At 47.7% G+C, this 22,817-nt stretch overlaps 1 protein-coding gene across 1 annotated transcript in view; it reads left to right on the top strand.

Moving 5' to 3' along the window:
* Rptor (regulatory associated protein of MTOR complex 1) overlaps positions 1–22,817 on the top strand; it is a 294,241-nt gene that overhangs the window by 69,646 nt on the left and 201,778 nt on the right. Inside the window, 1 exon segment of the mRNA XM_038328288.2 lies at positions 4,286–4,368. Coding sequence (XP_038184216.1) covers positions 4,286–4,368 — 83 coding nt within the window.

Raw genomic sequence — 22,817 nt, 5'->3', positions numbered from 1 at the left:
TTATTGCAGTCAACTTCCCACCTGCTGTGCTGTCAGCATGACCTGGACCCCTCACCCCCACCCCTGCTGAGACCTGTCTTAGCGGATCTGTTGCTGTTTCAGGTGCCCCTTCCCATTCCCAGCTGGTACCTTGGTCCCTAGACCTGTTGCTTGGAAGGCGTAGTTGTACGCACACACGTGGACACTCGTGAGCCTTTCCCCAGTATCACTTATTTTCTTTGTGGTTCACCTCCTAAGGAAGGAACATGAAGCATACACTTCGTCCATGTTTGCAAGGCCTCTCATTGTTCCCCCAAACTCGAATATTAGATTGAACTCATTTTCGTGTGGAATTTTGGAGACGTTGGTCTATTTTGTCTGATTTTCAATGTTGTTGGGGGAGCCCAGAGCTCTGTTGATCCTGGCAGGCAGTGACTGGGTTTCTCTTCTGGGTGTCCTTTGTCTTTGTCTTAGCCGTGTGGTTAGTGTGTGTCTGTGTGGGGCTTTCCTGGATTCATGCTGTTTGTGTCTCGCGGAGCTCTTTGAGTCTGTGTTTGTCTTTGATAAATTTGGGGAGTTTTTCATCATTATGCCTTTCATCTAGGCATGACAAGATGCCAGTCCTTTATTGTCATCCACAGGTCCACGTGGCCTTTCCTGGAATTCACTCGTCCTCTACAAAGGCAATTCTGTATGCCTCTTCCAAGATTTTATAGCTGATGGCCAAGAAAAGTGAAACAGAGTAGTTGCTGAGTGAGTTCCTGGGAAGGGGCGGGCGTGTGTGGAGAGTGGAGCAGAGGCAGGCTGGGCACCCGGAGAACAGGGAGGCTGATGGGGCACTGCAGTTGCTGCTGACGTTTTCATGTACCAGTTGTGAACATGACTGTAAGCTGTGGACGATGAGCAGGAAGGGCAAGATCTCCCCACTTGGGAAGAAGGTCTTTGCTGATGTCTGATGGAAAGCTACCTATCAGGGCAGCGTGGTCCCTTCGGAAGGATGGGGTCATTATTGGCTGTGACTTCAGACTGGTGTTGGCTAGGAACTGAGTTCCCAGGTCAGGGCTTGGCCTGCATGGTTGAGGGAGTGGAGAGTGACGGCTCACAGGACGCAGGCTTCTTGTCTTCTCTTGAAAGAATATTTTCTGTGGGAAACAGCACTAAAAGCTATGTTGAAGGTGTTAGTGTTGGGATCTGGGGATCCCCAAGTCTCTTTCCTAGAATCTGTGAAATTGAAGTGTTGGTTCTCTTTGCCACCCCCCGCCACACCCTGTCCATGGTTTCTTTTTGTAGCCCTGGCTGTCCTGGAACTTGCTCTGTAGATCAGGCTGGCCTCAAACTCACAGAGATCTACCAGCCTCTGCCTACCAAAAGTGCTGGGGTTAAAGGCATGTGCCGTGACTGCCTGGCTGTTTGGTTTTTGAGACAGGCTCTCATGTAGGCCAGGCTGGCCTCAAACTCGCAGTGAAGCCAGAGATGGCGTTGCACTGGGATTCCAGGTAACCATTAGTGTTCATGGTTAATAATGTACTGGGCATTGACTTTAGGGCTTTGTACGTACTGGGCAAGCTCTCTACTACTGCGCTACATCCCTAGCCCTAGAAACATTTAATACAAATATAATATTAGTTGTCTTTGGAGCACCGTTCTCCAAGGCATGACACGGCTCTGGCCTCTTGAACTGCCAGCCCTGTGATTACTCAAAGGAAACTACGTAAGATCGGGACACTTCGTGTCATGTACAGGAGAGGGGTTTATGAGGCCACAGTCATCTTTAATCAAAGATTTATTTCTTTAATAATTTATTTTATTGGTGTTGTTGTTTTGCCTGTGTATTATGTCTGTGTGATGGTGTTTGCATCCCTGGAACTGGAGTTACAGATAATTGTGAGCTACCTTGTTGGTGCTGGGAATTGAACCCAGATACTCTGGAAGAGCAGCCAGTGCTCTTAAGCTCTTAACTGCTTGTTCCAGTCCGAGACTGGATTGATTGATTTGATTGAGCATCCATCCATCCTTCCATCCATCCATGGTTTTCCGAGACAGGATTTCTTTCTAGCTTTGGAGCCTGTCCTGGAACTTGCTTTGTAGACCAAGCTGACCTCAAGCTCACAGAGATCCACCTGCCTCTGCCTCCCGAAAGTTGAGATTAAAGATGTGTGCCACCACCCAGCCCAAGATTTATTTTTTATAATGAAAAGCCTTTTAATGATGTTTGTCTGTGAACATGCGTTTTGCATAGCACACGGGGGTGGGGGGGAACTTTGCTTCAGTGGTGCAGCTGTCCATGAGTTTCTGCATTTAACCCCAAGGGGACTAAGCTCTCTCTGGGTAGAGTTGTTGTTGTTGTTTTCCTGTTGTCTTTGCCCTGTCTGGAGTTCCCATAGAAACAGCTTGCTCAGCCTTTGACCTTTCTGATTGATGGTACTGCTGGAGCCTTCTGAAGGGGTGAAGTGACTGCTGTCCTTTCTTCCACATCTTTGCAGTTAAAACAAAACAAGAAGCAAAGAGCCAGGCGGTGTTGGCACACACCTTTAACCCCAGCACCCAGCCAGGACTACACACAGAAACCCTGTCTTGACCCCCTTCCTCCCCAGAAAAGTCCACTTCTAGCCCTTGCTGGCAGCCATGCTTATATCACAGCTAATGGTGAGCCCTTGGATTGAGTTTCCCTCTCACCCTTGACAGCCAGTTCCAAAGATAGCAGAAAATTTTTGTGCCCTGAGCACTGGAAACGCTTTGGTTAGGAGGTTCCTTTCACATAATTATCCCAGGATTCATGTGCCCGGGAAGATGAACGACGGCACGAGCATTGTGAAAATAGGCAGTGCTTTGGGTGTAGGAATGGCAAGGCCACTTAGCTTGACAGGGCCGAATGTGGCCAACCTTAATGCTTTTGACCATGTGTACAGGGTGGGAACTTGCTACATAGCTGAGGGGCTGAGGATGACCTTGAACTTCTGATCTTCCCACCTTTCTCCTGGGTGCTGAGGTCTCAGGCATACACCTCCATGCCTGTTTTTTGTGGTGTTGAAGATGGAACCCAGGGCTTCATGCATGCTAGGCAAAGCATTCTCCCCACTGAGAGCTATGTCCTCAGCCCCTTCTCACTAAAGTTTTGGAGAGATCATCATTATTTTTCATCATATTCATGTTAAGACAGTGAATTTATTGTATTTGGTTTTTAAAAAGATTATTGTATATATTATACATTGGAGTGTTTTGCTCCTATATATGCCTGTTCTGCATGCATGCCTGCTGCGGGAGGTCAGAAGGCATTGGCTTTTCTAGAACTGGAGCTATGGATGGTTGTAAACTGTGATGAGGGTGCTGGGAATGAACACAGGTCCTCTGCAGGAGCAGGTGCATTTAACTGCTGAGCCATCTCTCCAGTCCAAGTTTGTCATATTTAAATGAATGAATAAAGATAAAATCGTTTTCTTTCTATGAATTAAATGCTCTTTTTCTCTCTCATTTGCACATTCTCTTTGTAGCACAGGCTGGCCTTGAACTTGTAATCCTCCTGCCTGGCTCTTATATTCTAATATGGTATATATCTATAGACAGATGCTCTTCAGGGCCATCAGATGTTTAAAGACTGGCAAGGGGTCCTGAGACAGACAGATGTGAGAACTGCAGACTTAGGGTTGTTAGTGTAGAAAGCTGCTCAGTGACTAAGCAGAAAATCAGGGGTGTCTGAGTATGCTTGTGCAAGTGATATTCTAGATGAAGATGATTGTGTGTTGCTTTTGGTCCCTCCCTCCCTCCCTCCCTCCCTCCCTCCCTCCCTCCCTCCCTCCCTCCCTCCCTCCCTTCCTCTCTCCCTCCCTCCCTCCCTCCCTCCCTCCCTCCCTCTCTCCCTCCCTCTCTTCCCTTTTCCCTCCTTCCCCTCTTCCCTCCTTCCTAGTTTCTTCCCTCCTTCCCTCCCTCCCCCCTTTTCCCTCCTTTCTTCTGTCTTTTCAATTCTGCACACAGGAGGATTGCAGTTCTAATATGAAATCCCACTAGAAGCACAGCTGGGCCTCTGACAGTGAGCAGCAGCAGAGCAGAAGGATGGGCAGGAGGGCAGGTACTGTAGTGGAGGAGTGGTTGCCCTTGAAGCATTTAGTAAACAAGCAAGGATAGTCTTCTGGGCTGTGGAGTCGGCCAGTGTGTTAGCAGTCTTGCTTCTTGTTAAGCAGAGATAAAATAGGCCTGGTTGTGTGTCTTGCCAAAGGTGACTGCACTGTGGAAGAGGAAGCTCCATGCAAGAGCTTTTCCAAAAGAGGATGTGCTCATTTACTGAGTTTTCTTTTTGTTGCTTCTACAGATCCTCTGTCTATGGGTCCTCAGAAAGCTCTGGAAACCATCGGTGCAAATCTGCAGAAACAGTATGAGAACTGGCAACCAAGGGTAAGCCTGCTGTGTTTGCCCATTCTTCCTCAGTCATGGGTTCCTTGGTTTAAACCTGAGTGAGAACCTTGGCGTCACGTCAGGTCATCCAGTAACTGCTGTTCCTCCAGGCCTCCTGTCACCGTCACCGTCACCGTCACTGTCACTGTCAGCCCCTGTGCAGCCTTTTCATTGTGAAGCGCATGGTGCTTGTGAGTGGTCTTTACAGTGCTCTGTTTATTTGGTGAAACTTTCCTCTAGGAAACTTTTATAAAAGAGAAAGGGTTTTTAATTTTTCAAGACAGGGTTTCTTTGTGTAGCCCTGGCTGTCCTGGAACTCACCCTGTAGATCAGGCTGGCCTTGAACTCAAGAGATCTGCCTCCCAAGTGCTAGGATTAAAGGTGTGTGCCACCACCACCTGGCTAAGTGTTCTTTAAGATTTTAATTTTGCACAAAAATTGAATTTTCAATAATTTTTCTACATCAGCTGGGTAGAGCTTTCCTGCTATAGCTGCTGAGATGGAGGGGAGAGCACCTGGCACTCAGGGCGACACCTGTTATGTGTTTAGCCTTAATACAGAAGTCAGCCGCCAACTAATATGTCTTTGTTGTTATCTCTGTAGTTTTTATTTTTGAAGAAAACTGACATGGAGTTAACTGTATCACGCTGCCTATAAGATCCGGAGCTATTTGTCAACAACCCAAAGACCTCTTTCCTTTACCTTTCTCACTAACTGGTTTGAAGGTTTAGTAAGTTTAAGAGGAAATTAGAATTTGAGGTGTTGATGGAAATGCCTTTGTAAAGCATGATTCTGGTGTGTTAGGAGGCAATCGTGGTGAGCAGGTAAGGATCTGACTAGTTGGCCTTCACCTTTTAGCTGTAAGCATGAGAGAAGCAAAGGATTTTTAGAACTTTACCACTGAACCCTTGCCTGCCCAGGCGGCTGACTTGTCAGTTAACTTATTCGCGGAGCTGGAATCCGGTGTCTCTTGTACATTATTTATGTTCTTCAGTAAGAGAATAGCCACAGATACACGTCTGGTCTGTAGCAGTGCTCTTAGGTCATTTGTGCTGTAGCATTTGGTGGTGAGGTTCCTAATCATTTGGAGAGAGTTCTGAATCTTCGTGTTTTACATTTGAGCCTTTTTCCTTTTGAAGACAGGATCTCGGGTTTGCCTTTTGTCTTTCAAATGTGTTATTTCTGGTGGTTTATATACATATCCCAGAGAGTGCAATGCATTTGGCAGTTGGGTTAGGATTGAGAGATTCCCTTAAAAGTAACTGAGATGCCAGTGTCCCAGTGAAAGAATGGCTTCCTTGAGCGCTTTGCAGGTGTTCAGCATGCCAGTGCTGAAGGGAGCATGGGTGGAGTGGCCTTGTTAGCTCCTGTGCAGTGCATGGAGAGGACCTGCCTTTGACTCTGATCCAGCCTTTGCACCATTGCCTGTTTGCCTGGGATAGGGTGTATCAGACCACGACACCCAAGCCTCCAGTTGTGTGTTTTAGCCTTAGCAGCTCGCTTCAGATCTTCTGATGTTCCTGCGGAGTCTCTGCTGCTCTAATTGTTGTTCTCTTCTTTTAGAGAATTAGTCTACAAGGAGGTAACATTCAGGTTACACATTAAGATTTCAGCGTATTAATAGCGCTTATTCCACGAGTGTGTTTTTTTTTTTTTTGCCAGCTTTATTAGTCATATAGTTTGACATGAAATTTGGGTGTTAGCTAGTTCACACTCACACAGTGAACAGAATCTTCTAAAGTAGGAAATCTTTTTCTTCCCTCCCTCCCTCCCTCCCTCCCTCCCTCCCTCCCTCCCTCCCTCCCTCCCTCCCTCCCTCCCTCTCTCTCTCTCTCTCTCTCTCTCTCTCTCTCTCTCTCTTTCCTTCTTTCTTTCTTTCTTTCTTTCTTTCTTTCTTTCTTTCTTTCTTTCTTCAGGATTTCTCTGTGTATCTCTGGTTGTCCTAGAATTCACTCTATAGACCAGGCTGTCCTTGAACTCACAGAGATCTGCTGATGTGGGTTACTTAGGTAATATATCCTTCTGGAGTCTTTGATGGAGTTCAAGACATATAGTTATAGTTTCCCTAGGTATGATAAAAAGTAAATTAGATATACTGTAACTGTAATTCTTGTTTGATACCTGTTTTGTTTTATGTAATTTTACTATGTTAAAGTTAAAACCTTCCTTTTTATTTAGACAGAAAAGGGGACATGATGTGGGATTCCCCTCTGTATGCTGTGAATATGTTTTATTACCATTGATTAATAAAGAAGCTGCTTTGGCCTATGGCAGGACAGAATATAGCCAGACTGGTAGCGATATAGAGAGAGAACAGGCGGAATCAAGGAGATGCCATGTAGCTTCCAAAGGAGACAGACACTGGAACATTACCAGTAGGCTACAGCCTTGTGGTGATACATAAATTAATAAAAATGGGTTAATTTAAGATGTAAGAGCTAGCTAAAAATAATCCTAAGCAATTGGCCAGACAGTGTTGTAATTAATATAGTTTCTGTCTGATTATTTGGGTCTGAGCATTCAGGAAATGAATAAGCAGTTTTCACCTACAATCCACCTGTCTCTGCCTCCCAAGTGCTGGGATTAAAGGCGTGTGCCACCACATATAGCTTGTTTCGTTTTTCTTAAATTATTTTTTTGTGTATGGTGTTTTGCCTGCATGTGCTGCGCACCATGTGCATGTGGTGCCCTCTGAGCTCAGGTGGACTTGAGGGTACAGATGGTTGAGGGCTGCCATGTGAACCTGGCCAGTGCTCCTAACTGCTGAGCCATCTTTCCAGCACACTTTCAGTGTAAATCTCTGTCCCAGAGCAGATCTGTTCCGTGGCATTGTGACTTAAGGCAAGTCACATTTACATGCATATTGATCCAGACATGAGGACAGCACTGAGTCACGTGTGAGATACGGCAGTGGAGGAGCTGCATTGGGACAGTGGGTGCCGCCTTCCAGTGGTTTCGAGTTGGGGAGAACTGGTTAAAGGCAGCAAGTTTCAGACACAGACCTGAACTACGAATGGGTTTGCGGTGGAAATGGTTTCAGGACTCCAGGATGCTCAGGAGATGTCAGTGTAAGACACAAGTGGGCTCTAGTTGGGTTGTTGCACCCAGTGGAACTGCAGCTTAGCAAGAGGCTGTTTGTCTCTCCCTACATTCAGGACGCTCTACTTCAGCCATAAATACGGACTAGTTTCTTATTGAATCCAGAACTGATGCATTCAGTTTTAGGTGGTGGAAGTGCCTCAGAGTTTCTTGATATATCCCATTAGGGGGACTCCTCCATTATAGAAACAAGCCTAAAGTAACACTTGTCACCATGATGCCTCTGGCTGGAGAATGTCAAATGCAGGGATGGGCTGTAAGAGCTTGGAGTGCATCCTCTGCTCCTCAGCTTAGATACTTTGTATGAGAGGAGGATCCAGAAAGAGGCCCGACTTCAGTGCAGAGCCTCTCAGTAGTGCAGACTTCATGCTGCAGGCAGGAGTTTGCACAGAACAAGAGGTAATTACCCGGCTTGGATGTGTGGTGCAAGGTGCCTGGTCCCAGCTGTAAATCAGGAGCCTTTGTGACGCTGCAGAGCTAAACACACACTGCTTTACTGCACTCCACAGAGCTCCTGTGCCTCTGCAGTAATAAAGAGAGGTTGATGTGCCATCTGCAGCAAAACAATGGGGATGCTGTTAAATCCCAGGACCTGATGGAAAGACCCTCGGTTCAGTTTTCCCTTCCTCTGTACGCTTCATCACACCGCTTGCAGAGGCCGGGCAGTCTGCAGTGAGGTCATTCCATTCATATCTGCTGACATCCCAGGAGCCTCCACGTCGCGTGGGTGGGAGTCGACGGCTGTGTTCATCTCCACAGCAGAGGAGCCTGTAGTGCCAGTGGTGCCTGGCACATTGCCTGTCCTCGCTAGTGCTGGAGCGCCCACATTTCCTCCTGACTCTTGACTTTTCTGGCTGTGGTGATTCAAAATCAAATACTTGGATAAAGGTGATTTTTGGTTCAGAAAAGAATTTAGAGAAACTACTGTGATTTCATTTCTAGAGGCTCCCGGGCTCTGTATTGGGCTGTATTTTCATGACCTGCTCATAGAGCCCTTTTCTAAATAACTTATCAGTTTGATACTGATGGGATATTTAGTTCTTGTTAAATTTAAGACTTTGCCTTATAACCATAGGTATATAAAATTAGTTTTGTGGGAGAGTGAGGGAAAAGCCAACTGTGTTTCAGAGGCAGAGAGCTTTGATGCTCCTGGTGCAGTTGGCAGGGAGCTGAGGTGACCATTGAATGGGCCCACTTGTCAGTGCAGGCGTCCACAGAGGGGAATAGCCCCTTCTCGTCTGAACCAACAGGAATGGCCTAAGGCTCTGTGCAGCCACCATGGGCTCTTAGGGACCATAGGCAGCCAATGTTCCGTGCTTACTTCAGGCAGGTTTTAGGGCCCAGCTTCTTTTCGGGGCATTCTTCCTGTGTCTGTCACAGTGGAGCTGTTTGTAGTCAACAGATGACATGTGTTCTTATCTATCCTCCTGCCAAGCAGTGGACTCTTCACTAAAACAAGGCTCATGGGCTGGTTCTTCCTCCAAGAGCAGCCATCGCTACCTTGGAGATAGGGCTGTACCCTTGGACTGCACACATGCCTTGTGAGCTGCCTTGGAGATAGGGCTGTACCCTTGGACGGCACACATGCCTTGTGAGCTACCTTGGTGATAGGGCTGTACCCTTGGACTGCACACATGCCTTGTGAGCTACCTTGGTGATAGGGCTGTACCCTTGGACGGCACACATGCCTTGTGAGCTGCTTTCTATGAACTGGAGCGGATGAGATGGCCAGGGACAGCTGTTTCCTTCTTTTCTTCCTTCCTTTCAAGTTTGTTAGTTTTTTGGTTTTGATTTTGGTTTTAGGTTTTCTTTGGAAGAGTGCTTCTCTGTGTAGTAACCCTGGCTGTCCTGGACTCTCTTTGTAGACCAGGCTGACCTCACACTTAGAGATCCGCCTCCTCTGCCTCCCGAGTGCTGCACTTTTCTTTCTGTGTTGGATTTACAGACTTGTCCTGTGGTGGTTTAGGTACAGTGTTGTTTTCAGAGCCCAGTACTTGTGTATGTTGTGTGTTTGTAGGTTGCAGTTAGGGTTACTGGGACCTGTACTTCTGTGCCTCCTCCCTGAAGTGGGCTAGTTGCTGGTTGATGGGGAACTTGAGGAGCCACACATGGCGTGCTGCTCAGCGAACTGTGAGTGCTAGCCTTGGAGAAAGCTCTGTCGTGCCCCATTGCCTGCACTCTCAGAGCCCCGAGGGTGGGCCTGAGCTTTTCTCTGAGGGGCAGAATAGTGCTAGAACTCCTCCCTGACCCCACCCTGGAATTCTGCATTGGATTTACAGTGGGATGTGCTGGACACCAGCGCTAGCAGCAGTCAGTGTGCTCTGCCTTACTGGGGATCTTCAGAGTCAAGCATGGATGCATGGATAACCTGAGAAGAATGGAATGTACTCTGGGCCTGGGAGGTGCTCGCGGATCATCGTGGAGTAGACTGATGTGGATGAACTGTCACTCTGCAGTGACCCCAGCTTGGGGACTCAGGTTTTGATTTGACAGTACTGCTCATCTGGACACAGTCCTGTTATGGGGGCGCTGTCGTCCCTAGCTGCTCTCATGCTAGGACTGTACCATGCTCTGGTGTAGCTGGCTTCCTCGGCCGGCAGCCTTCTCTCCTTCTCAGCATGGCTTCATTCTCTGTGGAGCCAAAGGTTGGGCATCATCCACCTGTTTGTGTTTCTGTGACAAACTGCAAATGAGGACTCCTAGCCACAGGCAGAATTGTAGCTGGCTGACTCACTGTTGACATGATTCAAAATCTTGTGTGAAGCGCTTTGCCCTGTCCTCATTAAATTTGTAAGATGGTGGAGATATGTCTTCTGACTGTCGTGGGGTTAACCGTTGTGTTGTGATGGCTTCCCTTAGCTGTTTCCTGCCCAGATGTTAGTGATTATGCCCAGGACAAGTGTTTGCTTGTGTTTTTGCTCTGGCATTAATCACGCTCCATCCTGCGTTTTTCCTCCTTGTCTTTTCTCTCTTCTTGCCTGACAGCTTTTCCATGAACTGTGCTCAGGGAGAAGTCTTATGGATACTCTTCAGCTGAACGGCTTCTTAGTCAGCCCTGCCCACACACTTCCTGTCTTGCCCTGTCCCCAAAGGCCACGATGTTGCAACAGCCTTCTGGATGTGGAACTAATACCTAAAAACCACTCTGCTAAAAACCTGAGCTGCTAATTAAGTGCTTATTGTAGCTAATGAGAGAGCACACAGCTGCCATCATTTGAGAGGAAGGTAGGCTGTGGCGCTCTTGCTGTTTTCCGTGGTGCACAGAACAGGTTCCAGCCATTCTGTCCCTGCTCGAAAGGAAGGGAGCAATCTCCCCCCACTCCCCCACCCCCGTGCTGTTTATCAGGTTGTAGGATTTGCCCTCTGCAGTATGCTAGCCTTTCTGTCTTTGCACTGGTGCCGAGGGCGGGAGAACAGGAGGATGTGCAGACTCTGGTTTTGGTCTGCCCAGATGAACGTTGGCCTTCTCTGACCCCTTTCTCTAATCCTGCCATGTTACTTCATCATTCCTTTAAGATTGGAAGTGGGAGTAAAAGCCAGTGTGGACACGGCACACGCCTTTAGTCCCAGCACTCAGTGGGCAGAGGCAGGCGCATCTCTGAGTTTGAGGCCAGCCTGGTCTACAGAGTGAGTCCAGGACAGCCTTGTCTTGAAAAAAAAAAAAAAGACGAAGGAGAAGAAAGAGGAAGGCGAATTTGTGGCTAGTTGGCCCCAGTGCCGGAGAGATGTTTAGCCCTCCTTCCTTGGACTCCGAGGCGCTGGTGCCTGAGCCACACTCGGAGGCTCCCATGGCCACCCTGGAGCTTTGTGCCTCAGAGAATCCCTGTGTGCTCATCCTACTTCCTGTCTCCTTGTCTCTGGTGTCCTGGAGATCAGGCGCCTTCCCACCTCTGCTAATGGCCTGCTCCAGGCCTACTATTTTTGCCGTGGAAGAGGCCTTGATGTTTTTCCTCCCAAGCTTTAGAGGACCTCTCTCTTACCACTCTTCTACTGACGAAGTCACTGCCTCTTGAGTGTTCAGGTTTGGACAAAGACACAATGCTTGCTGAGGACTAAGACTGTAGCCCATCCAGCTCTCTGACACCTGGGGTGGGCTTCAGAAGTGAACCTTCACCTGTGATCCAGAGTGCCTGGTCACATGGCCCTGAAGAACAGGTGCCAGGGTACAGCTGGAGGTGCCGACAGTCAGGAAGCAGAAGGCACTGAAGGCTGAGTTTGGGAGTGCCAAAGGGAGTCCCCATATGCTCACTGCATGCCACTGTGAAGCTGTAAAATTATCCCCAGCTGAACGAGAAAGTGCTGATGGGGGAGGTGAGTGGTGGATCATAGGGAATGCACTCTTCCTGTGCTGTCTGACTTCATACTGTAGAGGACCCATGTGTCATGGAGGTGTCTACACACCTGGGGGGTCACCATAGTGCCAGGCCAACTATCTATGTGGAGATGTTTTAGAACTGGGATAAAATTAATATAAAACCAACATTTATTTATTTTGGGATTGTGCAGATGGTTTCATTAGTCACTTTTTACTTTATTTATTTATTTATTTGGTTTGTTTTGAGACAGGGTCTCCACTGAATCTGGGAAGATAGCTCAGTGCGTAAGGTACTCACTGTGCAAATGTGGTTCTGATTCTAAACTCCTAGAAGCCAAGTAAAAAGCTAGGTGTGGTTGTGTGTGCTATAACCCTAGTGCTGTAAGAAGCAGAGACAGCAGGGTTGTGGGGGCTCAAGGGAATAAGGCAGAGGGTGACAGAGCAGGATGTCTGGCATCCTCTTCTGGTTTCTGTGTGTATGCATGGGTGCACATGGCACACTCATGTACACACATGTGCGGATGCTCACATGCGCGCACACATGCACCACACATACATGCACACGTGCGCGCACATGCACACAGTGCACAGGTACACAAACTTCTGCTACTGTCTAAATGGTGCAGTAACTTGAAAACACTTACCTTGCTGTGTGGCTTCCCTGTCACAGGCTGTAGCTTGATGCAGCCCGCAGCCCGTCTCTTTATTTCTCCCAGCTCTATTTCTCTTGTGCTTTGTCTTATCTGGACTCATGGTCTTCCAACTTGAAAATGTTTGCTTGGAACTTTTTTGAAACTTCTTGAAAAATACTCCTTTTAGGGTGAGACTGTGGGCAACAAATTGTCCTTTTGTCTGAAAAATGTTTCTATTTTGTTTCTGTTTAAGTTCTGAAGGATAATTTTGTTGTATGTAGAATTTGATGTACTTGATTTTTTTTCTCAGTTTCAAGGTGTTTTCATCTGTAAACTCTGACCTTTCTGGTGAAATGTTGGCTGTGAGTCTCAGTGTACTCTACCATGAGCTCTATCCAGTCCTTAGCATTGAAGATTGCGCTGACAACACCCTTCTTGGGCTCATTTCAAAGCTCTTTCCTTTGTTTTTTGTAAGCCATACTGCTCATTTCCCGACTGCTCAGACACGAATAATCACAGAAACTATATTAATTACAACACTGTTTGGCCAATGACTTAGTGTATTCCTAGCTAGCTCTTTAGTTAAATTAACCCATTTTTATTAATCTATGTATTGCCACGAGGCTGTGGCTTACCAGTAAAGGTTCTGGGCATCCTTCTCCTTCAGCAGCTACATGGTGTCCCCCTGGCTCTGCCTATTCTTTACCTATATCTCTTCCAACCTGGCTATATTCTGTCTGCCATAGGCCAAAGCAGCTTTCTTTATTCATTAACCAATAAGAGCAACATATATATATATATATACAGAAGGACATCCCACATCAGTTTTTTTGAATTGGTAAGATGTTGTTTTGTGTGGCTCATCCTGTCTGCCCTCTTTGATCTTTTTATCAGTTCTGCTTCACACATTGGTTCTGCCTCACCCTCCCCACCTCTTCTCTTTGGGGTGGAGTTGGAATCTGAGAGACTTCCTCATGCACATCACAGGTGTCTGAGCTTCTGATCTGCCTTTATAGCCTGTCTCCTCTCTGCTTTGGTGTTAAGTCTGCTGCCTGCTAAGAGGTTTGCTCCTTCACTGAGCCACGTCCCTAGCCCTCGTGAACAATTCTGAGGTTGGGATACTGTTAACATTTAGTCTGACAGATGTTGTCATTGCTTCATGCTGTATAGTTATGGCCATGAGGTCCTCCTGTGGAGACTGAGTCCTGAGTTTCACTGTTAGCTTCAGAGAGCAGGACACACAGAGGAGATACTACTCCATTCATCTGTGCCCACAGCGCAGCCCCAAGTGACAGGACACAGAGGGAAGCCAGCTCAGCATAGTGACACTTCTGGGCCTTTCAGGAAGTGGCGGAGTGGTTAGGCAGCCCAAGGACCTTTTTTTTCTCTTATCTGTAAGGCCGATAATCATCTGAGCTTAGCTTTTATTGAGTAGCTTTTATTGAATACCATGTAGAAATCCCATATGAGAAAGCATTTGTTCCCTTAGCAATACATAAAATAATGACTCCTCGCACAGCCCAAGGTGCCTTAGATCCTATTAAAAACCAGCATGTATCTCATTGAAATTGTAGTCATACCTACAGACTTGGGGACAGTGTATAAAAATTTCCTTTAATGTCTTCACAGAACCCCTGTGCCATCCCATGGCTAACCCCTGGTTCCATTTCCCAGTTTCTTTTTCTATTCCTGAATATTGCAGATTAATAATTTCTTGGGGGAGAAAGTAGTTTTGGTTGGTGATACAGGTGCTGCAAGGGAATCTGACTTCCTGTCTTGGAGTCAAGAAAGAGTCCAGGAAGCAGAGGTGGGACCTGGGCAGGCAGTTCTCACAGGTGTTGATAGGGGAGCCCCAGAATGCTCCTTGCTCCTGCCAAGCCCTAGCATAGCCATTACTCACCCTCAAGATACCCAGCTTCTTAGTGGGCTGAGAAGAGCTGCACATTGTGGCTGTCTCTAGGCTGGGCTTCTTCAGGAAGGCCTGGGGTTTTCTCCTCTCTCGACTTCATGGCAGATGCTCTGCTGCTGCTGCTGCTGCTGCTCTGCTGCTGCTGGGAAGGGCATGCACCTCCTCACCTGTTTTGTTTTTGTTTTTGTGGCTGTGTTCTTGTTGCTGCTACCCATGGAGTGCTGGCTCTTCAGCACAGGGCTTGTATTTTGATTGTAGTATTGCTGAGGACCCTGTGGTTCCTGAGCTCAGCTCAGCCCTGCACACCAGGGTCAGAACACTGGGCTTGGCGGTGCACAGAAAGCCTGTTGTGTTCACTCTCGCGTGTGTCACGGCTCATGTCATTTGAGCTGTTTTCCTCCCAAGCAGTTCTTAGATGTCATTTGTGTGTAGTGACACGAGGAGCTGGAGTGGGAGTGGTTAGCTTGATTGGTTTTGACAGTCGTGTGTGCCTATTCCGTCAGCACTTGGAACAGACCACTAGAACCCACAGACAGTTCTCTTCTGCCCTTTTTTTTCTCCTCCTGGTGATGTTGGGAATTGAACCTGCACATGGTGGGCCACCTCTAAGCCATGCTCCCAGCGTCACTACCCTCCTTGGTCCTCTACTGTGGATCATCCTGTTGGTTTTGCCCATCCTTGGCCTTCATATGGCTGCCAGTGGCTGTTTCTTGTGTCCTTGGCTCTCCGGAGGCTCAGATCCTCTGGCTCCCTCCATAGCGCTGCCTGTGCCAGCTGTTCGTTCCTTCCTTTCTGCCGCTGTGTGGAATCTCCCTGTGTGGATGAACCCGAATTCATTTATGTCCTCAAACGTGGATTTGGGTCGGTTCCTCTGTTTGGTGTTATGACTAAAGCGGCCGTTTGTGGAGAAGCCTTCGTGTGACTTACAGTGTCGTTGCTCTGTTTAGATAGCGGCGAGGCGCGAGACTGCAAGTCATGGGTGGTTGTATGTTTTTATTTGTGCTTTACAAGTCCCCTGAAATTGACAAAATGACAGCAATTTTGTTTCCCTTCTACAAAGTCAGGCTCGGAGGAGGTAAGGACCTACAGTTCTCTCCTGCAGTCCGTAGACATGAGAACATAAACGCCCTTGATGTGTGGTTGTCTTTGAATGAACTCTTAGGTGGTGAATGGATGTTGTTTTCACCTCAGGTGGAACTCGTCCTGTAGTGCATGGATGAGGGTCGTGTTTATCAGTGTCATGTTCAGACGTGTGCCTTCAAATGGACGCGCAGTAGAGAGAAGACCCAGATTAACTGCTTTTCCCCGTCACAGTTGGGAACTAGAAATAACTGGTGTCTCAAAACCTCTGCTCCATCCCTGCAGAGAGACACATAAAGAGACAGCCACTGTGACCCCGCAGTGTTTGGGTGCTTCTGTGCTTCTAGCCCAGTCCTGTTGAGATTTCACCTTGGCCCTCTTGGGTTTTCCAGCTCTCAGGGTCTGGATGGAATTCCTCAGTAACAGCGTAGCTCTGCACAGTGTAGCTGTCTTTACCAGAGTTATAGCCAACTTTCTGTGCCCTGGTGATGGACAGTGAGGAGTGCCAGCTGCTGTAAGTGCTGGCACAAGGCACCGCTGTCTCATTGTGTCCCTGTTTGTGGAAGACTTGAGCAGCCGGCCTGAGCACCAGTGTTGGGTTTTCTGCTCCAGGTGCTAGAATGCTTCCCCCTTTCTTCCCTGCGCTTCTTCCTAGCCGTGCTGCTGCATTCCCACCTTGGTCCTCTAGGAAACACCTAGTAGGACGCAGAACCCTGGATCTCGGTGGCTAGGGACTGCAGGCTGTCACAAGCTTTCTGGACTAGAGGATGGGGTGTGTATAATAACATGGGTGGTTCATTGCAGAGTGCTTATTGTAGATTTATAGTGTTCTCTTCAGAGGACCTGGAAGCTTTCTGATAAAGTAGAAGATTCATGTAAAAGTTTTAAGCCCAGAGCAGTGAAGAGTTTCAGTCAGCATTACACCTTTTTTTTTGTTTGTTTTTGTTTTTTCTTTTGTTTTTGTTTTTTGAGACAGGATTTCTCTATGTAACAGTCCTGGCTATTTTAGAACTTGCTTTGTTACCAGGCTGGCCTCAAACTCATAGAGATCTGCCTGTCTCTGCCTTCCAGGTGCTGGGATCAAAGGTGTGCGCCACCACCACCTGGCCCCAGCATTACATCTTAGCAGATGTAACAGAGCAGAGAACTTTAGCTTTGTGAGCTGTGAGGCCTGTATTCTCTGTCTTGCCTGTTTCTGCTACTGGCAGAAGATGCAGAGGATGCAGTGGGGTTGTTTTTTGCCTGTTCTCATTCAGCTGGGCATCACTCTGCAGACCCGACGGCTGAGGGCTTGCTGGGTGCTGCTTCGCAGAGCCAACACTGTAGGAGCACAGGTGAGGGTCTGAAAACTGTCCTGGATATTGGGACTATCACTGGCACGTCCCAATAGTTAACTGGATTGCATTTTTAAAAATTATTTGTGTGTGTGTGTGTGTGTGTGTGTGTGTGTCTGTGCCTGTGTGTGTGTGTGTGTGTGTGTGTGTAACGTGTCCTCACGTGTAAGTACAAATCAATGCAGGTATCCTTGGAGACCAGAAGAGGCCCTTGCATTCCTCTGGAACTGGAGTTACAGGTGGCTATGATCTATTTGATGTGGGTGCTGGGAACCAAAATTGGCTCCTCTGCAAGCACAGTGTTTGCTCTTAACTGCGGAACCATATCTCCATGCCCTGGGCTGCATTTAGAGTCACCACGGAAAGAAAGGTGTGGGTACACTTAGGTAATCGTTTCCAGAGAGGTTTAACGAGACGTAAGACCCACCCTGAATGTGTGTGACACCGTACCGTAGGCTGGGGTCCCAGACTGAATACAAAGAAAGAAAGGAGAAAGCTAGCAGGGTGTCTGCATTCTCTAGGCCCAGCTTCATGCTCCTGTCGCCATGTCCTTCCCTGTCGTGCGTGCCCCACATAGTGAACCAGACTCCACACCCCTTTCCTTAGGCTGCTCTTGGTAGATATTTTGTCACAGTGTAGAGAAAAGTAACTAGCATCCTCCAAGCCATGACTTAACCACCCATCTCTGTTGACCTGAGAGCTATCTGTCCCATTGTTAGGGCAAGGAGGGGAGGCACATGTCTTGTTTCTAGTGACCCCCCTTAAAGAAGAGGTGTTTGTCCTGTGTCTTCTAGTGTTAAAATGTTACTATTTGGTATTGTCTGAAAGGTTATTTTCTACTGAAGTTGTGAAAATACATTATATCTTTATTATCTCTTTTTTCTGGGGTTTGGAAAGACTTCCTCCCCTGTATCTAACCTGTTTGAGATATAAAGACTGGAGAGGAGAAAGAAGCCGGGGAAAATTACCAGTGTTTTGAAGACAAATGAGAAGCCTGGGTGTGCTATGGGTGTGCACTGGTGTAAACTGGGTGCCTTCAGTGCCACCACCCGGCTCAAAACACAGAGGAGGCAGAAGATAGACATTCTGCCACCTCATCCAATGCAGCAGAATATCACGATTCTTACCCAAAGCACAGCACCTTGCTAGGTGCTGCAGATGCTTGGGTGATAGCAGAGGACCCCTACCTAGTTGGTCACATACATGTACTTGCTTGGGCAAAAGGTCCTTCAGGGTCATGGTTTGCTTTGGCCTCTAGAAGCAAAGCCAGATGTGGTCCCCACTACAAGTCCTGACAAAACAGCTTGGCAGAACCATCTGGGCGCGTGGGAGGCAATCTGAGAGCAGCATTTTAGAATGATCAAATGCTCGATGGAACACTGCCTTGTTCACAGGGAAGGACGTGCACTGTTGGAACTACACATGTCATTTGTACACTTAGTGCAGAGCACTGGGAGCATTGCCTCCTCCATGATGCATTTCCTCACCAGCTCCTCACACCAGGGCTTCGGGGATTTGCACGCTCTCCTACGTTCCTGTTGGTCCACCCAGCACTGCCCTTTGCCTCCTAGTCCCAGAAAATAGAGGAGCTGCGCTCTGGGCTGCTGGTGTCAGGGAGGTGCTGGGCTGGAGGGCACTCCACTAAGTGGCGAGGACCAGGTAACCACGGGGCTCCCTCTGCACTGTTGCTTCTTTGAATAAGAATTGATACTGAAGCAGATTGTAAAGGAGGATGGGATTAACAAAATTACCTTCCCTGACAGAACGCACATACCAGAAGATTACCGGAGTGAGGCACAGAATCCATAGTTGAGTTACCACCCTTCTCCCATTCTAGGTCTATTTAGGTCTTCTGACTTCAGAGCTGGGAGCAGGCCTTCCCACCCACGGCCTTTGTAGGCTCAGTCTCTTGGGCCCAGGTGCAGCTGTTGACAAGTGAGCGGGCGTTTGTGTCCTTTCAGGGACAGGTGTGAAGACCCTCCTAGTGTGCTAGTTGTGTTTGGTCGTCATGTCACAGCGATGATTCCGTAGAAAGGAATCGGTAGACCACTGCTGTGACTGGCTATGGCAGTATGTGTGCAACCACGCTTCCTCTCTGCAGTGCTGTTGTGCAGCGACTACAGGAACTGCCATGTGTCAGCAACAATGTGCTGTGAGCACAGAGACCTTTAGACGTGAGTCTGGAACCACGGGAGTCGGTGCCCATGTATGACCCCTAACCTGCTTTGTCCTCAGTGCAGATTTTAGACTGTGTAGAGCAGTGGACCCTGGTGATGCTGCCTCTAAGCGGAAGCTGGGAGATCAGGGGTTCAAGGGAGCCTGGGCTACAGGACCCAGTCTCGAATATAAACTTACGAAACTCTACACTGTGGACCAGGCTAGTGCTCCTTGTCCTCCCTCAGGCTCCAGCAGGCCTCAGGTGGTGTAAGTGGTCTATGTGGTGTGTACTCCACTGTGTGTTTGTGTGGTATGTATTCATATACACAATCATTTGTGGTGTAGGTGTGGAGTGTGGGTGTGTGAATGGGTGTGTGTGTGGTATGTATGTATGTAGGGTGTGTGTGTGTTATCTGTCTGTTCATCGGTGTTGGTGCTCAGCACTGATTGTTCCTCAGTATGGTCCTCGTAGGACACCCCTCTGTCCTCCTCTCTTCTTCCTCTCAAGTGAGTGAGGTATCCTTGCTCTCTTGCCTTTTTCTCCTCTTATTAGCTCTGTATGGAGCCAGAGGTTGGCATCCCAAGGAACCACTCTGCTTTCTCCTGAGTGCTCTCTTTTCTTCCAGTTTGTCTAACTTCCCTTTTCTGGGCTGGACCTCTGGGGTCTCCCTCTGGCTGGCCCTCCCTTCCTTTCTCTCCTGCCCCTCCCCTAGAGCTGCTTCCCCTGTTTCTCTTGGCAAGGAACAGTGCTCCCTGATTCTTGGTAGTTAGATTTATGAATGTGAGGTGGGGATGTTCCTTCAGGGCATTTTGGCAGGTCAGAATGCTCTCTAATTATTATTGGTTGTTTTCTTCTTCCTTCCTTGAGGCATTTATCTAATTATTCTTTATCCGTAAAACCTTGGGAGTCAGATGTGGGGTAAGAACCTGAATGATCAGAGAAGTGGTTGAGAAGTGATTTTTTTTTCCCTCCTGATTCAAAGTTAACTTTATTGACAGTCTGGGAGTGTCAGAGTGCGATCCAACCATCCACAACACTTCCTTGACAGCTGATGTTTCTGTTTGCGTCTCAAGTAAAGACTCAATTTCAAGGGATGTGTACAGTGACTTAAGGGGAATGGCTGGAAGGGGCTTGCTCCAATAGGAAAGATCTTCATAGAAACCTTGAGAGCTCAACGTGGAGGTGGAACCAGAGCTCTGGGTGCCTTTGCCGAAGCTTCCCACTCTCCTCCAGGCTCGTTATTACTGCCCTGTGGTTTTCAGTTTTGCCTTTGCCCAGAGGGTCGCAGGGTAGTGGTGGTGGTGTGACACGCCTGGTGCACAGAGGAGAGGAGTACCCCGCTTCACTCTTCCCTGGAGCCGTGGTGCTAAGCAGCCTTTGGCGGAGTCCCAGTAACTGCTCCATTTGTGTACTGCATCAATTCCTTCTGTTTAAGACAGGAACATTAGTAGGTTGATTTATTGTTCCTTTTTTAAAAGGGCTGATACCACAGAAAAGGTTTTTGAGCAGATACTTAATAATTATGGAATCTTCCTTCAGATTCAGGCCTTGTGGAGGAAGTGAGGCTCTGAATTTTTCCCCCCTGGCTGTGCTGAAATCTCCTCATGCTCGCTGTATGAAGGTGAGGTTTGGTTGAGGACTACAAGAAAAGGAATAGTAGTGCAAATAAGTGAAGTCTGTCTCCTTGAAGTGGGCTTTCCAGAGCAACTCATATCGGGGCCTGAGCCTTAGCACCTGGTGCAGACAGGTTGTTTCCCTGGAGCTCATTGGCTAGCGAGCCTGACACTTTCTGATTTATGTCCCTCAAAGCCTGCCTGCCTGCCTGCCTGCCTGCCTGCCTGCCTGCCTTCCTTCCTTTCATAACCATTTTGATTATATTGCAAATTTTGGGAAATTACCTGTCTTGACTTTATTATTAGCATCCAGAGAAGAATTCTAAGGGAGGAGATTGCTTGGAGACTCACTTAACTGTTGTGGGTTAGATACATAAATACTGGGTTTTTTTTTTCAGACGAATGATCTTACCAGCTGCTTGACAAGGTACCATGGCACCAGGTAGTACTTACCAGATTTCCTCAGAGTCAAAGAAAATCCTTTTCACTGGGTACAGACACTGTGCGACTAAGAATGGACGTCTCTCGTGCCATGGGCCTGCTGTCACCTTCGCTCCTCCAGCCTGTGCAGCTCAGAGAACTTGATGCTTTCCTCTGAACGTAGCTGGGAGACAGCCACTTGGGACTCTTGAAGCTTTCAGCCATACTCCTTTTGTTTTATCTTTTATTTTTGTTTACATTATTTAACTGATATATAAAATATAAAAATTAAGAGTATTATGAGGCACTATATGGTATAATGTATGGTATAATGTTCTGTGTGGGTTTTTTTTTGTTTGTTTGTTTTTGTTTTTTTGAGTCAATTACTCGTTACTATCTATAGTCCAGGCTAGCCTTGAACTTGAGATTTGACACTCAAACTCTTCTAACCTTCTGTCCCTTGTCCCAAAAGTCCTACTGCTTATTTCATAATGTAAAACAGTCCAGCTTTTAGAGGCCAAAGTCTCAACCGTGAGCTTCTGTAAAGTGAACTCAATCTGCAGACTCCCACCACTCAAGACCCAGAGTGAGCACTCTTATGCAAGAGTCTGACTAGCTCAAACTGGAGTCCTGCAGACTGTGGCCTGGCATCCTCAGCCCCACTCCTCCAGTTCTGACTCTCGTAGGACACATAGTTTCTATCTTAAGCTTAAGCTGACTCTACTCATGCCTGTAGCCCTCTTTGGCAATGTCCCACAGTCCTTGTATAGCTAATACCCTGAGGTCTGTCCTGCAGCTTAGGCCTCGGCTTAATACGGTGACCTTCAGAGTCTGTAGGGACTCTGACCCCGTCACACCAAACCTGTCCTCAGCTGCTCTCCATAACCCCCGAAAGTTTATATCTTCCATGTCTTCAAAACTAGTACGGGGGGGTGAGGGGAATGGGAGAGGGGATTGGAGAGATGGCTCAGAAGTTAAGAGCAGTGGCTGCTCTTGCAGAGGTCCTGAGAGCAGGAGAGAGCCAGTCTTGTGCTGTCCCCTGCAGAGCCCCAGGTTTCCTTTAATGGTGCCGGTCTCTTGAGCAGGTCGAGCTGCTTTGGTCCCTGCACTCTTTGTCTGAAACGTGAGACTTGCCACACGTCTTTCCCTGTCAAAAAAACTAGTCCATATTGAATCCATCCATCATTGTTGGATTCAGCATCACCAAGGGGCCTCAAGACACAGAATGAAGCCAAGTTCCTCCCTGAGTCACTGCCCCCTCTGAAACTTGGTGAGCTGGATGGACCTCCACTGCCCGTCTTTACTTCTGAGCAGCCCGCTGAGCTCTGCCTACAGCACGCAGCTGATTTTCCACACAAAGTCCCAAACCATTCTACCTTCCTCACACAGAAGTTCCAGAGGACCGAGAGCCACTTGGTCTATCAGAGTAGTGACCTCACTTCTGGGTGCCAATTTCTGCTTTTGTGTCATTTCTCATTGTTTTGGTAAAATTCTCTGACAGAAGCAACCTTTGCTCTCTGCTCTTGACTGTGGATGTTGCCAGCTACCCCAAGCCCCTGCTGTCCCGACTTCCTGTAGTGACTTTTTCTGCCTTAGCTCTCTTTAGCAGGGTTTTTCTCTGCAGCCGGGATAGGACTAAGGTCTACCCTGGCCCCCAAGTTCCATAGCCAGAGCAAGACCCTTTGCTTTCTTTACTGGCAGACTTTCCTTTTGCTTTTTTTTTTTTTTTTTTTTTTTTTTTTTTGAGTTTTGACTGATTGGAGAAAGGGACTCTTGATATTGCTCAAGTTGGCCTGGAACCCAGGGCTCAAGTGATACTCTTGCTGGGGCCTTCTGAGCAGTTGGGACTACAGCCACACACCCTCACACCAGCTGTTTGATGATCTGAT

The sequence above is a fragment of the Arvicola amphibius genome, chromosome 4 (genome assembly GCF_903992535.2).
Source record: "Arvicola amphibius chromosome 4, mArvAmp1.2, whole genome shotgun sequence".
NCBI lineage: Eukaryota > Metazoa > Chordata > Mammalia > Rodentia > Cricetidae > Arvicola > Arvicola amphibius.
This window is presented reverse-complemented; position numbering and strand designations above follow the sequence as displayed.